This window comes from Hyla sarda, chromosome 10, assembly GCF_029499605.1.
Source record: "Hyla sarda isolate aHylSar1 chromosome 10, aHylSar1.hap1, whole genome shotgun sequence".
In the NCBI taxonomy this organism is placed as follows: Eukaryota; Metazoa; Chordata; class Amphibia; order Anura; family Hylidae; genus Hyla; species Hyla sarda.
The window spans coordinates 128,236,153-128,250,048 of NC_079198.1; the positions used below are offsets into that span (position 1 = coordinate 128,236,153).

The window sequence follows — 13,896 nt, forward strand, 5'->3', positions numbered from 1 at the left end:
CATATCCTCAACATATCCTCAACATATCCTCAACATATCCCCAACATATCCCCAACATATCCCCAACATATCCCCAACATTTCCCCAACATATCCCCAACATATCCCCAACATATCCCCAACATATCCTCAACATATCCTCAACATATCCCCAACATATCACCAACATATCCTCAACATATCCCCAACATATCCTCAACATATCCCCAACATATCCCCAACATATCCTCAACATATCCTCAACATATCCCCAACATATCCCCAACATATCCCCAACATATCCCCAACATATCCTCAACATATCCTCAACATATCCCCAAACATATCCCCAACATATCCCCAACATATCCCCAACATATCCCCAACATATCCCCAACATACCCCCAACATATCCCCAACATATCCCCAACATATCCCCAACATATCCCCAACATATCTCCAACATATCCCCAACATACCCCCAACATATCCCCAACATATCCCCAACATATCCCCAACATATCCTCAACATATCCTCAACATATCCTCAACATATCCCCAACATATCCCCAACATATCCTCAACATATCCCCAACATATCCCCAACATATCCCCAACATATCCCCATCATATCCCCAACATATCCTCAACATATCCCCAACATATCCCCAACATATCCCCAACATATCCCCAACATATCCCCATCATATCCCCAACATATCCTCAACATATCCCCAACATATCCCCAACATATCCTCAACATATCCCCAACATATCCCCAACATATCCTCAACATATCCCCAACATATCCCCAACATATCCCCAACATATCCCCAACATATCCTCAACATATCCCCAACATATCCTCAATATTTACCCAACATATCCCCAACATATCCCCAACATATCCCCAACATATCCCCAACATATCCCCATACCTCTTGTTTGAATAGTTATTGTGTAATACTATGTCTGATACTTGTCTTTGCTTGTACCCCATAATTGTTAGCGCTGCGGAATCTGTAGGCGCTATATATAAATAAATATATAAATAAATACCTCTATGGTGTTTGGTCTTGTGGTTGACCCTTCTTTGCTCTTTGTGTTTCCGTCCCTTGGAGTGAATCTCCGGTGGTTGATTTTCTCTCTCGTAAGGAAATTGGAAACTTTGAAACCCTTCTTGCTTCCGAGCGCTCAGGTGACCGGTGTCCCCCGACTGTCCTACATCCTCTCCGGCCGTAAAAGATGGCGCCCCACCACGAGTCCTATCTTTCCTGGCCACTCCTGGCCTCCTGTGTGGCCTCTCGTGGTGTTCTTGATGCCACAGGTCTTCACTGTACTTGTTCTCCGAAATCCTCTTACGTTTGGCTCTGGGCTCGAAGGCGTCGGCGCCCGTGAAGAGATTCATAATTAAAAGCAGCACAAGGAAAAGCTGGAGAAATGCGCTGACGGGAGACGGCATCGTTCAAAGCCTCGCACCTGTAGATACATCAAGAGAGTCATTAGCAAGGACATGCCGAGAAAGGGAGAACATCTGCTTTTTTTTTATTTTTTTAACAAATTGCGAATTAATTAGGAGGTTTTTACCGAGTCGCATAAAGAGACGGCGCTCAGATGGTGCGGACGCGTTACAAAACACAAGCGCTTGATGGCAGATAATTCCAGATCATCTTCTGATTTGTGTAGAAAGAGAAGTAATGAAGTCTGTGAACCCAGTAAATAATCTGAAGTGGAGCGTAGGTAGAAAAGACGCCTTAAAACGCCTGTCGGGAAATGGTGGATCGAAACAGGGCTGTATCTGTACGATGCCCATAAAGGGTTAAAATAATGGGGGGGGGGGGGAGCTATTACTAGTAAAGGGGTATTCCAAGAGAAAAACATTTTTTTTTATATCAACTGGCTCCAGAAAGTTAAACAGATTTGTAAATTACTTCTATTAAAAAATCTTAATCCTTTCAGTAATTATCAGCTGCTGAAGTTGAGTTGTTCTTTTCTGTCTGGCAACAGTGCTCTCTGCTGACATCTCTGCTTGTCTCGGGAACTGCACAGAGTAGAAGAGGTTTGCTATGGGGATTTGTTTCTAAACTGGGCGGTTCCCGAGACAGGTGTCATCAGAGAGCACTTATACAGAAAAGAACAACTCAACTTCAGCAGCTCATAAGTACTGAAAGATTTTTTAATAGAAGTAATTTACAAATCTGTTTAACTTTCAGGAGCAAGTCAATATATATATATATATATATATATATATATATATATATATATAATGTTAATATATATATATATATATATATAAAAATTCATGGATAACCCCTTTAAGCCAGGTTCATGTGGCCAAAAATGTCCAGAAAATGGAAAACAAGGGCGGACATTCCGCACATTTGAACGATTCTGGGGGCACTAGGACCGCATGGAAATTTGCCGTCGGGATTTGCTCCTGCTCTTAACAGTTCCTGACATGGAAAGAGGTGTCAGCAGAGAGCACTGTGGTCAGACAGAAAGGAAATTCAAAAATAAAAGAACTTCCTCTGTAGAATACAGCAGCTGAAAAGTACTGGAAGGGTTAAGATTTTTTTTATTAAAAGTCATTTACAAATCTGTATAACTTTCTGGCACCACTTGATTTAAAAAAAAAAAAAAAAAAATGTTTTCCAAAATGTCTTCCAATGGTTGGGAGTTGTGGTTTTGCAACAGCTGGAGGCACGCTGGTTGGGATACACTTCCCTAGATCCTAAATCTAAAGGATTGTATACTGCACTGTGCATCCTGTGTCCTGTTCAGCCAGATGCCAGGCACAGTGTACAATCTTATAGACCCGTGGTCTCCAACCTGCGGACCTCCAGATGTTGCAAAACTACAACTCCCAGCATGCCCGGACAGCCGTTGGCTGTCCGGGCATGCTGGGAATTGTAGTTTTGCAACATCTGGAGGTCCGCAGGTTGGAGACCACTGTTATAGACTCTTATTCTGGGAGCTTTACAATGAAGTTGACCTTTATGGGGGGACATTTATGAAAGCATTTACCCGTTTTTTCTTTCATATAATTGTCGCAAAAAAAGTCGCGACTACCCAATTTTCTGTGTGACAATCATCCCTAAGAGCAAGAAAAGCAAGAAAATAGATTTTTGCTTATGTAAGCAAGTTTTAGAAATGAACTTGCAGTAGTAAGAGATATATCAAATGCGACTGTCGCTAAAAAGTCGCTATAGAGGAAAACTTTGCTTAAAGGGGTACTCTGGTGGAAAACTTATTTATTTTTTTTAAATCAACTGGTGCCAAAAAGTTAAACAGATTTGTAAATGACTTCTATTAAAAAAAATCTTAATCCTTCCAGTACTTATTAGCTGCTGAATACTACAGAGGAAATGTATTTCTTTTTGGAACACAGACCTCTCTGCTGACATCACGAGCACAGTGCTCTCTGCTGACATCACTGTCGATTTTAAGAACTGTCCAGAGTAGGAGAAAATCCCCGCAGCAAACCTATGCTGCTCTGGACAGTTCCTAAAATGGACAGAGATGTCAGCAGAGAGCACTGTGCTCGTGATGTCAGCAGAGAGCTCTGTGTTCCAAAAAGAAAATAATTTCCTCTGTAGTATTCAGCAGCTGATAAGTACTGGAAGGATTAAAATTTTTTTAATAGAAGTAATTTACAAATCTTTTTAACTTTCTGGCACCATTTGATTTAAAAAAAAAAAAAAAGTTTTCCACCGGAGTACCCCTTTAAATTTACATTCTCTAAAATGAATTGTCCTCTTTTATAAATGGTATTCTTTTTTTAATGAAAGTGTGTTAAAACTACTTTTCTGTCTAAGTGCTCTCCGATGACACCTGTCTCGGGTACTGTCCAGAGTAGAAGCAAATCCCCATAGCAAACCTCTTCTACTCCCAGTTCCCGAGACAAGCAGAGATGTCAGCAGAGAGCACTGTTGCCAGACAGAAAGGAACAACTCAACTTCAGCAGCTGATAATTATTGGAAGGATTAAGATTTTTTAATAAAAGTGATTTACAAATCTGTTTAACTTTCTGGAGCCAGTTGATAAAAATAAAAAAAAGTTTTTTTCCTGGATAACCCCTCAAAATATCTTTGCCAAATTTATTGGGTGAGTTTGGCGGAATAGAGTCTCCTACAGGTTGGGTTGTGGCAATGGCGGACGACATACTTTGTAATATTTCTTCTGCGGCACTAGGCTGGGAAATGTGTTTGGATCTGAACCTCCTCTTACCACCTACTTGTGCCATCGCAACGGGTTAGGCAACGCTGGATGATTATGATCCCGAGAAACAAGTGAGGACAGCAGAGAACCGCCTCTTTAGCTAACGCGGGAACAACAGAGCAATCTCTGGCGCTTACCTCGCAGCGTTTGCTTACGTGGAGGGATTTTCCCGCTTTTGCATTTTTTAGTAATTTTTTTTTCAACTACTGTTTGGCTTACGTGCGACAAATTTGTCGCACGTAAGCCAAACAGTAGTTGAAAAAAAAAAATTACTAAAAAATGGACACCAATAGCAATGTTTCATAAATGTTCCCCATGGTCATTAGTGGTGCAGAATCAGCTGTCTGTCTATAAGACCCTTGAACTATATATAACAGGTCCAGATAATACAGTGGTCCCTCAAAATACGATGATAATTCGTTCCAAATGAACCATCGTTAGTTGAAACCATCGTATGTTGAGGGATCCGTGCAATGTGTAGGACGTTATACTCACCCGTCCCCGCCGCTCCGAACCGTCACCACTGCCCTGGATGTCGCCCTCCATCGCTGTAGCCTCGTCCCTGGGGTGTCCCCGTCGCTCCGGACCGTCTCTGCTGCCCGGGATTGTCGCTCTTCATCGCTGTCATCACGTCGCTGCACACTCCGCTCCTATTGGATGACGGGACGGCGTGCGCGGCGACGTGATGACGACGAAGGAGAGTGACGGCGATGCAGGGGATCCTAAAGAGAACGGTCCCGAGAGCCGGGGACAGGTAAGTGATCATCACCGGACCACGCGGGGCACCGTAAATGGCAATCCGGCGGCAGCTAAAGTAGTCTGCGCTGCCGGATAGCCGTTTATGCGATGGCTCCGACATACAAAAGCATCGTATGTTGATGCTGCCTCTGAGAGGCCATCGCATGTTGAAATGATCGTATGTCGGGGCCATTGTAGGTCGGGGGGGGTCACTGTACTGGATTATCTTCGCATTTGTGTAGAAAGCAAAGTAACACCCCAAGAACGCAGTAAATAATCTGAAGTGGCGCGTAGGTAGAACATATACTCTGGACGAAATAGTATTTTATCCTTCCAGCACAAGCGAGGTGAGGGTACATGGCTGCCTCGCTCCCCCTCTGTCCTGCCGATTCACACGGCGCTTACTGTGAAGACCAGAAGTGACTTTCTCAATGTAACTTTACCACACACTCAGTTATAGTGATGAGCGGAATTGGCCATATTTGAATTTGCGATATTTCGCGAATATATAGACGAATATTTGTCCTATAATGGCGAATTTAGCAGATTCATTATATTCGCGTATTCGAGGAAGAAAACAGTGAGGGGGGTGGGCAACTTAACTATTGGTTGCTAAGGATGTTGTTGATAACCTCTGACAAGTGTATTTGCATCATTCTAATTGGCGCACAAGTGAAAAGAAGGAATATGCGGGAAAAAAGTGAATATTCATAATTTCGAATATATAGCGAATATATTCGCAATATTCACAAATTTGCGATATTCGCAATAAAAATTCGAAATGCAAATATTCGCACCCAACACTACTCAGTTAGTCTTATAGAGTTACATTAAAGGGGTATTCCAGGAAAAAACTTTTTTATATATATCAACTGGCTCCAGAAAGTTAAACAGATTTGTAAATTACTTCTATTAAAAATCTTAATCCTTTCAGTACTTATGAGCTTCTGAAGTTAAGGCTGTTCTTTTCTGTCTAAGTGCTCTCTGATGACACGTGTCTCGGGAACCGCCCAGTTTAGAAGCAAATCCCCATAGCAAACCTCTTCTAAACTGAGCGGTTCCCGAGACACGTGTCATCAGAGATTACTTAGACAGAAAAGAACAACCTAAACTTCAGAAGCTCATAAGTACTGAAAGGATTAAGATTTTTTAATAGAAGTAATTTACAAATCTGTTTAACTTTCTGGAGCCAGTTGATATATATAAAAAAGTTTTTTCCTGGAATACCGCTTTAACCCCTTAAGGACCAGGCCATTTTACACCTTAAGGACCAGAGCGTTTTTTGCAAATCTGACCACTGTCACTTTAAACATTAAAGGGAACCAATCATCAGATTTTACCCTATATAACGCTTGGCAAAGCGTTATATAGGGTAAAATCTTAATTTTCACCATTCCCGGGGAATGCTCCTGCCCCCAGGGATGGTGAAGATATGAAGTTATAAACTAGTCACCGCTGCCCCCGTAAGTAGTCACCTGGGCGGGGAGCTCTTCTCATCTACTCCCGTTCTTCGGCCGGGAGCGACGCCCCCTCCGCTTGATTGATGGGCCGCGTCATCACTCTGCTCCGTCTGTTCAGTGAGCGGAACAATGACGCGGCCCATCAATCAAGCGGAGGGGGCGTCGCTGCCGGCCGAAGAACGGGAGTAGGTGAGAGGAGCTCCCCGCCCAGGTGACTACTTACGGGGGCAGCGGTGACTAGTTTATAACTTCATATCTTCACCATCCCTGGGGGCAGGAGCGTCCCCCGGGAATGGTGAAAATTAAGATTTTACCCTATATAACGCTTTGCCAAGTGTTATATAGGGTAAAATCTGATGATTGGTTCCCTTTAATAACTCTGGAATGCTTTTAGTTATCAATCTGATTCCGAGATTGTTTTTTCGTGACATATTCTACTTTAACTTAGTGGTAAAATTTGATGGTAACTTGCATCCTTTCTTGGTGAAAAATCCCAAAATTTGATGAAAAAAATGAAAATTTTGAATTTTTCTAACTTTGAAGCTCTCTGCTTGTAAGGAAAATGGATATTCAAAATATATATTTTTTGGATTCACATAAACAATATGTCTACTTTATGTTTGCATCATAAAATTTATGAGTTTTTACTTTTGGAAGACACCAGAGGGCTTCAAATTCTGCAGCAATTTTGAAATTTTTCACAAAATTTTCAAACTCGCTATTTTTCATGGACCAGTTCAGTTTTGAAGTGGATTTGAAGGGTCTTCATATTAGAAATACCCCATAAAAGACCCCATTATAAAAACTAAACCCCCCAAAGTATTCAAAATGACATTCAGTAAGTGTATTAACCCTTTAGGTGTTTCACAGAAAGTGAAGCAAAGTGAAGGAGAAAATTCAAAATCTTCATTTTTTACATTCGCATGTTCTTGTAGACCCAATTTTTGAATTTTTGCAAGGGGTAAAAAGGAGAAAATTTTTACTTGTATTTGAAACCCAATTTCTCTTGAGTAAGCACATACCTCATATGTCTATGTAAAGTGTTCGGCGGGCGCAGTAGAGGGCTCAGAAGGGAAGGAGCGACAAATGGTTTTTGGGGGGCATGCCGCATTTAGGAAGCCCCTATGGTGCCAGGACAGCAAAAAAGAAACCACATGGCATACCATTTTGGAAACTAGACCCCTCTGGGAACTTACCAAGGGGTAAAGTGAACCTTAATACCCCACAGGTGATTCACGACTTTTGCATATGTAAAAAAAAATTTTTTTTTACCTAAAATGCTTGTTTTCCCAAAATGTTTACATTTTTAAAAAGGGTAAAAGCAGAAAATACCCCTCAAAATTTGAAGCCCAATTTCTCCCGATTCAGAAAACTGGTCTGACCAGTACTGTACACAGTATTCTATGTGTGGTCTGACCAGTACTGTACACAGTATTCCATGTGTGGTCTGACCAGTATTGTACACAGTATTCTATGTGTGATCTGGCCAGTACTGTACACAGTATTCTATGTGTGGTCTGACCAGTACTGTGCACAGTATTCCATGTGTGGTCTGACCAGTACTGTGCACAGTATTCTATGTGTGGTCTGACCAGTACTGTACACAGTATTCCATGTGTGGTCTGACCAGTACTGTACACAGTATTCTATGTGTGGTCTGACCAGTACTGTACACAGTATTCCATGTGTGGTCTGACCAGTACTGTACACAGTATTCCATGTGTGGTCTGACCAATACTGTACACTGTATTCCATGTGTGGTCTGACCAGTACTGTGCACAGTATTCCATGTGTGGTCTTACCAGTATTGTGCACAGTATTCCATGTGTGGTCTGACCAGTACTGTGCACAGTATTCCATGTGTGGTCTGACCAGTACTGTGCACAGTATTCCATGTGTGGTCTGACCAGTACTGTGCACAGTATTCTATGTGTGGTCTGACCAGTACTGTACACTGTATTCCATGTGTGGTCTGACCAGTACTGTACACAGTATTCTATGTGTGGTCTGACCAGTACTGTACACAGTATTCTATGTGCAGTCTGACCAGTACTGTACACAGTATTCTATGTGCGGTCTGACTAGTACTGTACCCAGTATTCTATGTGTGGTCTGACCAGTCCTGTACACAGTATTCTATGTGCGGTCTGACCAGTACTGTACACAGTATTCTATGTGTGGTCTGACCAGTACTGTACACAGTATTCTATGTGCGGTCTGACTAGTACTGTACCCAGTATTCTATGTGTGGTCTGACCAGTACTGTACACAGTATTCTATGTGCGGTCTGACCAGTACTGTACACAGTATTCTTTGTGCGGTCTGACCAGTACTGTACACAGTATTCTATGTGTGGTGTGACCAGTACTGTACACAGTATTCTATGTGTGGTCTGACCAGTACTGTACACAGTATTCTATGTGTGGTCTGACCAGTACTGTACACAGTATTCTATGTGTGGTCTGACCAGTACTGTACACAATATTCTATGTGTGGTCTGACCAGTACTGCACACAGTATTCCATGTGTGGTCTGACCAGTACTGTACACAGTCTTCTATGTGCGGTCTGACCAGTATTGTACACAGTATTCTATGTGTGGTCTGACCAGTACTGTACACAGTATTCTATGTGTGGTGTGACCAGTACTGTACACAGTATTCTATGTGTGGTCTGACCAGTACTGTACACAGTATTCTATGTGTGGTCTGACCAGTACTGTACACAGTATTCTATGTGTGGTCTGACCAGTACTGTACACAGTATTCTAGGTGCGGTCTGACCAGTACTGTACACAGTATTCTATGTGTGGTGTGACCAGTACTGTACACAGTATTCTATGTGTGGTCTGACCAGTACTGTACATAGTATTCTATGTGTGGTCTGACCAGTACTGTACACAGTATTCTATGTGTGGTCTGACCAGTACTGTACACAGTATTCTATGTGTGGTCTGACCAGTACTGTACACAGTCTTCTATGTGTGGTCTGACCAGTACTGTACACAGTATTCTATGTGTGGTCTGACCAGTACTGAACACAGTATTCTATGTGTGGTCTGACCAGTACTGTACATAGTATTCTATGTGTGGTCTGACCAGTACTGTACACAGTATTCTATGTGTGGTCTGACCAGTACTGAACACAGTATTCCATGTTGTGGTCTGACCAGTACTGTACACAGTATTCCATGTGTGGTCTGACCAGTACTGTACACAGTATTCTATGTGTGGTCTGACCAGTACTGTACACAGTATTCTATGTGTGGTCTGACCAGTACTGAACACAGTATTCCATGTTGTGGTCTGACCAGTACTGTACACAGTATTCTATGTGTGGTCTGACCAGTACTGAACACAGTATTCCATGTTGTGGTCTGACCAGTACTGTACACAGTCTTCTATGTGCGGTCTGACCAGTACTGTACACAGTCTTCTCTGTGTCCTTCTATTGGAATGTACAGTCTCATTACCCCCCCCCGCAGACAGATGACAAGGCTGCGCCTGCTGCAGATCATGGAGCTGATTTCCCGTCAGACAGTAATAAGATCCCGGGCGGTGACTTGATCCTGCAGACGTGTAATGAGCGCTGTAATACAAGCGGGGTCATTCCTCTTCCTGCCAATTACAAACTCACTACAAATCTGAAGAAACTGTATTTATGTCTGGGGACTGAGCTCTAAGGAAATCTCTGCGCTACACTGTTTGCAATTGAACTGGTTGTTGTATGTATATATTTATTATTATTTTTTAATTTACTGGCCACACCTATCACACGACAACAACTCAATACATTTAGGCAAGTAGATGCGGTCAAGACAACTTGCTGTAATTCAAAATGGGGATAAAAGGGGATTTAAGTGACTTTAAATGTAACGTGGTTGTTGGAGCCAGATGGGCCGGTCTAAGGCTGGATTCACACTGCAGAATTTCTGGACAGATTTTCTGCCGGAGATCGAGCCGAAGAAATTCCACAGTGTGAACCTAGCCTAAGGGTCTATTTACATGGCAGAATATCCACTTGCGGAATTCCACCTCAAATTAAGGCTGGGTTCACACTGCAGAATTTCTGGGCAGAATTTCTGCCAGAGATGGAGCTGGCGGCGCTAGGACCGAGCAGACTGCATTGCCGTCCCCATAGACTGCAATGCATTTCTGGGTGGATCTTTTGGGAGATCTGCTCAGAAATGCATTGCCATCTGTGGGGACGGCAATGCAGTCCGTGCGGTCCTAGTGCCGCCGGCTTGATCTCCGGCAGAAATTCTGCCCAGAAATTCCACAGTGTGAACCAAGCCTAAGGCCCATAGACTTCTATGGGATTCCGCACTCCCATTCACACTTCTTGATTTCCACTTGCGGAATCCCCAGAAGTTGGCGGGGCGTGACATCATGAGAGGGCGTGGCTATGACGTCACAAGCTCCCGGCGCCGGCTCCAGCTTTGGGAACAGTTTGTTCCAAACTCTGAGTACCCCTTTTAGAAGACAGCGGCCATGTTTTTCTAACCCATTAAATCCAAGTCCTGTGTGAACACACCCTTACAATCAATTCCCCCCCCCCCTTTGCATCGCTATCTCCATCCAGGGGAGCCGCATTCCTCCAGAGCGGAGCTGGCACCTCGTAAAAAAAAAACCAATGCCACTAATAACGATAATGGGAGGAAAATTGAAAGACACATTGTCACCAAATATGTTATCCGAAAAAAATTGATGCAGGTTGGAAACGGGCCATCTGATTTGCATAGTTCCACCAAGCTGGTCCCACTGGGCATGAACCCAGGACTGGAGATGTACCCACCTGTGTGTGCCAACTTATAGCCAAGGAGGGGGGTAGTGGGGGGGGAGGGGATTAAGATATGAAGGGACCATAATATGGATTATAACTAGGCGTCAGGTAGTGTAAAGGATCCAGTGGGGATGATAGTGACGATACGGGGGTATCTGGAACGCGGTGTATCCTGGCATGAACAGACCCGGGTACAATCTGCTGATATAAATTGTGCTCCAGATTCACATGTAAATTAATGTCATTAATCATTGTGATGTTTCCTTTTCATTTCCTTCTCTCCAATTTATTCCTTCCCTGCTGCTCGACTTATTTGGCTAGAGCGCCTCCTTCCCTTGGGTGCTCTCCAATGTACTGAGACTTCTGCCAGGCTTGCACAGCTGCTGCAGTCACCAGCCTTCCACCCAGCTGGCACCGCATCCTGGCACCACTCTGCCTGCTCTCCAGCCCCCCCTAGTGCTCATCCATTCATTGCCCCCTGTGTTATATCACCTTATATAAATGTTTTATTAAACATTAAACACCGTTCTCTATCTGGAAGTCATCAGATCACACGTTTTCGGTTCACTGAGGACCCTCGGAATCCATCATCCTGAATGTGATCCCTGAATACAGAGAGTGGGAACTGTAAGGCACGGCCTATGGTGCAGCATGTGTCGGGGTGCTGGGTGCCAGGCAAGGGGGAGGGTTCACCGAAACATTTTGCATTGAGCAGGGTATAGTGATCTTCAACCTGCTGACCTCCAGATGTTGCAAAACTACAACTCCCAGCATGCCCGGACAGCCGTTGGCTGTCCGGGCATGCTGGGAGTTGTAGTTTTGCAACATCTGGAGGTCCGCAGGGTGAGGACCACTTGTATAGGGTGACCTGAACCTTTGCCCCAGGTGAAGGAAAGCCATACTGCGATAGGTGAAAAACGTATACCAGAGCTTTCCAACCTGTCGCTCTCCGGCTGTTGCAAAACTACAACTCCCATCATTCCCAGACAGCGCAGCGGTTCTACAGCTGTTGCAAAACTACAATTCCTATTATGCATGTGTGATAGCCTGGGGGAGTAGGGTATAGGGGGTGTAGCTGTGCGGTAATTAAAGGGTTAAACCTTGTTATTCGTGACGCCAGGGTGAGGGCTCCTCTGTAATGCTTGTCCTACCTCCACCCTTCCCAAGAGCGATAGGGAGGTAGAGAATAATTGAATGTCCACAACCGGAGAGTTTGCTGAAAACAGTTGGAACTTTTACTGAAGATTTTATGCAAGCTTCATAACAGGAACAGACTCTATACAGGCAAAGTCTCTTGGAGATTGACAAAGGTTGGGACATTAAGCAATTTAGAGTCCGTAGACTGATATGCGCTGATCCACTGGATTTAGGGGATTTAGTTTCGGTCCAGTAGTCACGCTAGCTTTAGCGGGGATTAGTTTAGAACTCACGGTTTAGTTTAGGCTGAGGCCGGTAGGTTTTCTGGCCTAGCGTGTCTTTGAAAGTTGTGCAGATCCGTCCTGCTAGTCCGGCATCCACGAGAGCAGCAATCCAAGAGAGCGATAATTGGCTACAGCTCCCGTATATGGGCAGGGGCTGGACTAACGCTAATTGGTTCATTACTGCTGTCAATTACCTTTACACAGAATTATGGGTAGCATGTGACCCAAGGACCTCCAAAGGTCCTCTAACATACCATAGAGGAATTAACATAGTCACACGACCGAAGGTCCTGCAACGCTAAACAAGGTAAGTATACTATACATTATATTAAATATACATTATTATTATATATGTACATATAAACACTATGAAATTAGAGTAGAAGAGAGGTGACTAGGGATTATCCCACCTGGGGGACCCTACCTGAGCGTAGTAACTCTGACTTTGGGGACCACCATACAAGGTACGGTATGCAATACGGTACCAGGACAACACACATGGACAGCACAGTTTACAGCTGTTTTGGCTCTACAGCTGTTGAAACACTACAACTCCCATCATGCCCAGATAGCCCTGTGGCTCTACAGATGCTACAAAACTATAGACAGCCCTGTAAATCTACAGCTGTTGCAAAACTACAACTCCCATCATGCATCCCTTTGGCGCTGTCCAAGGTGGGGGTTGTAGTTTTGCAATTGCTTGAGGTTGCAGAACACTGGTGTAGGGTCACCAATACAGCTTGCCTAAAATCTTAGGGGTAAATTTATCAAAGTCTGTGCAGGGGAAGAGCGGTGCAGTTACCCATAGCAACCAATTATATTGCTACTTTCATTTTTAAAAAGGCCTCTGAAAGAAGCAATATGATTGGTTGCTATGGGCAACTGCACCACTCTTCCTCTACACAGGTTTTAATAAATCTCTCCCTTACACTATAAGGCTATGTTCACTATTAGGCTATGTTCACTATTAGGCTATGTTCACTATTAGGCTATGTTCACTATAAGGCTATGTTCACTATAAGGCTATGTTCACTATAAGGCTATGTTCACTATAAGGCTATGTTCACTATTAGGCTATGTTCACTATTAGGCTATGTTCACTATAAGGCTATGTTCACTATAAGGCTATGTTCACTTTAAGGCTATGTTCACTATAAGGCTATGTTCACTATAAGGCTATGTTCACTATAAGGCTATGTTCACTATAAGGCTATGTTCACTGTAAGGCTATGTTCACTATTAGGCTATGTTCACTATAAGGCTATGTTCACTATAAGGCTATGTTCACTTTAAGGCTATG

General features: G+C 43.4%; 1 protein-coding gene across 2 annotated transcripts in view; it reads right to left on the reverse strand.

The window, feature by feature from the left end:
* The window catches only part of DRAXIN (dorsal inhibitory axon guidance protein), a 73,290-nt gene that overhangs the window by 28,655 nt on the left and 30,739 nt on the right, over window positions 1-13,896 (reverse strand). The window contains exons 1-2 of one of the 2 annotated variants that reach the window (XM_056542218.1): window positions 1,566-1,712; window positions 1,038-1,457 (exon numbers count right to left, since the gene is read on the reverse strand). In XM_056542218.1, the coding sequence (XP_056398193.1) occupies window positions 1,038-1,440 (403 nt within the window). In that variant the 5' untranslated portion in view covers window positions 1,441-1,457; window positions 1,566-1,712. Of the gene's footprint in view, window positions 1-1,037; window positions 1,458-1,565; window positions 1,713-13,896 lie in introns of those variants that run through there. The other variant, XM_056542219.1, reaches the window with a different exon arrangement.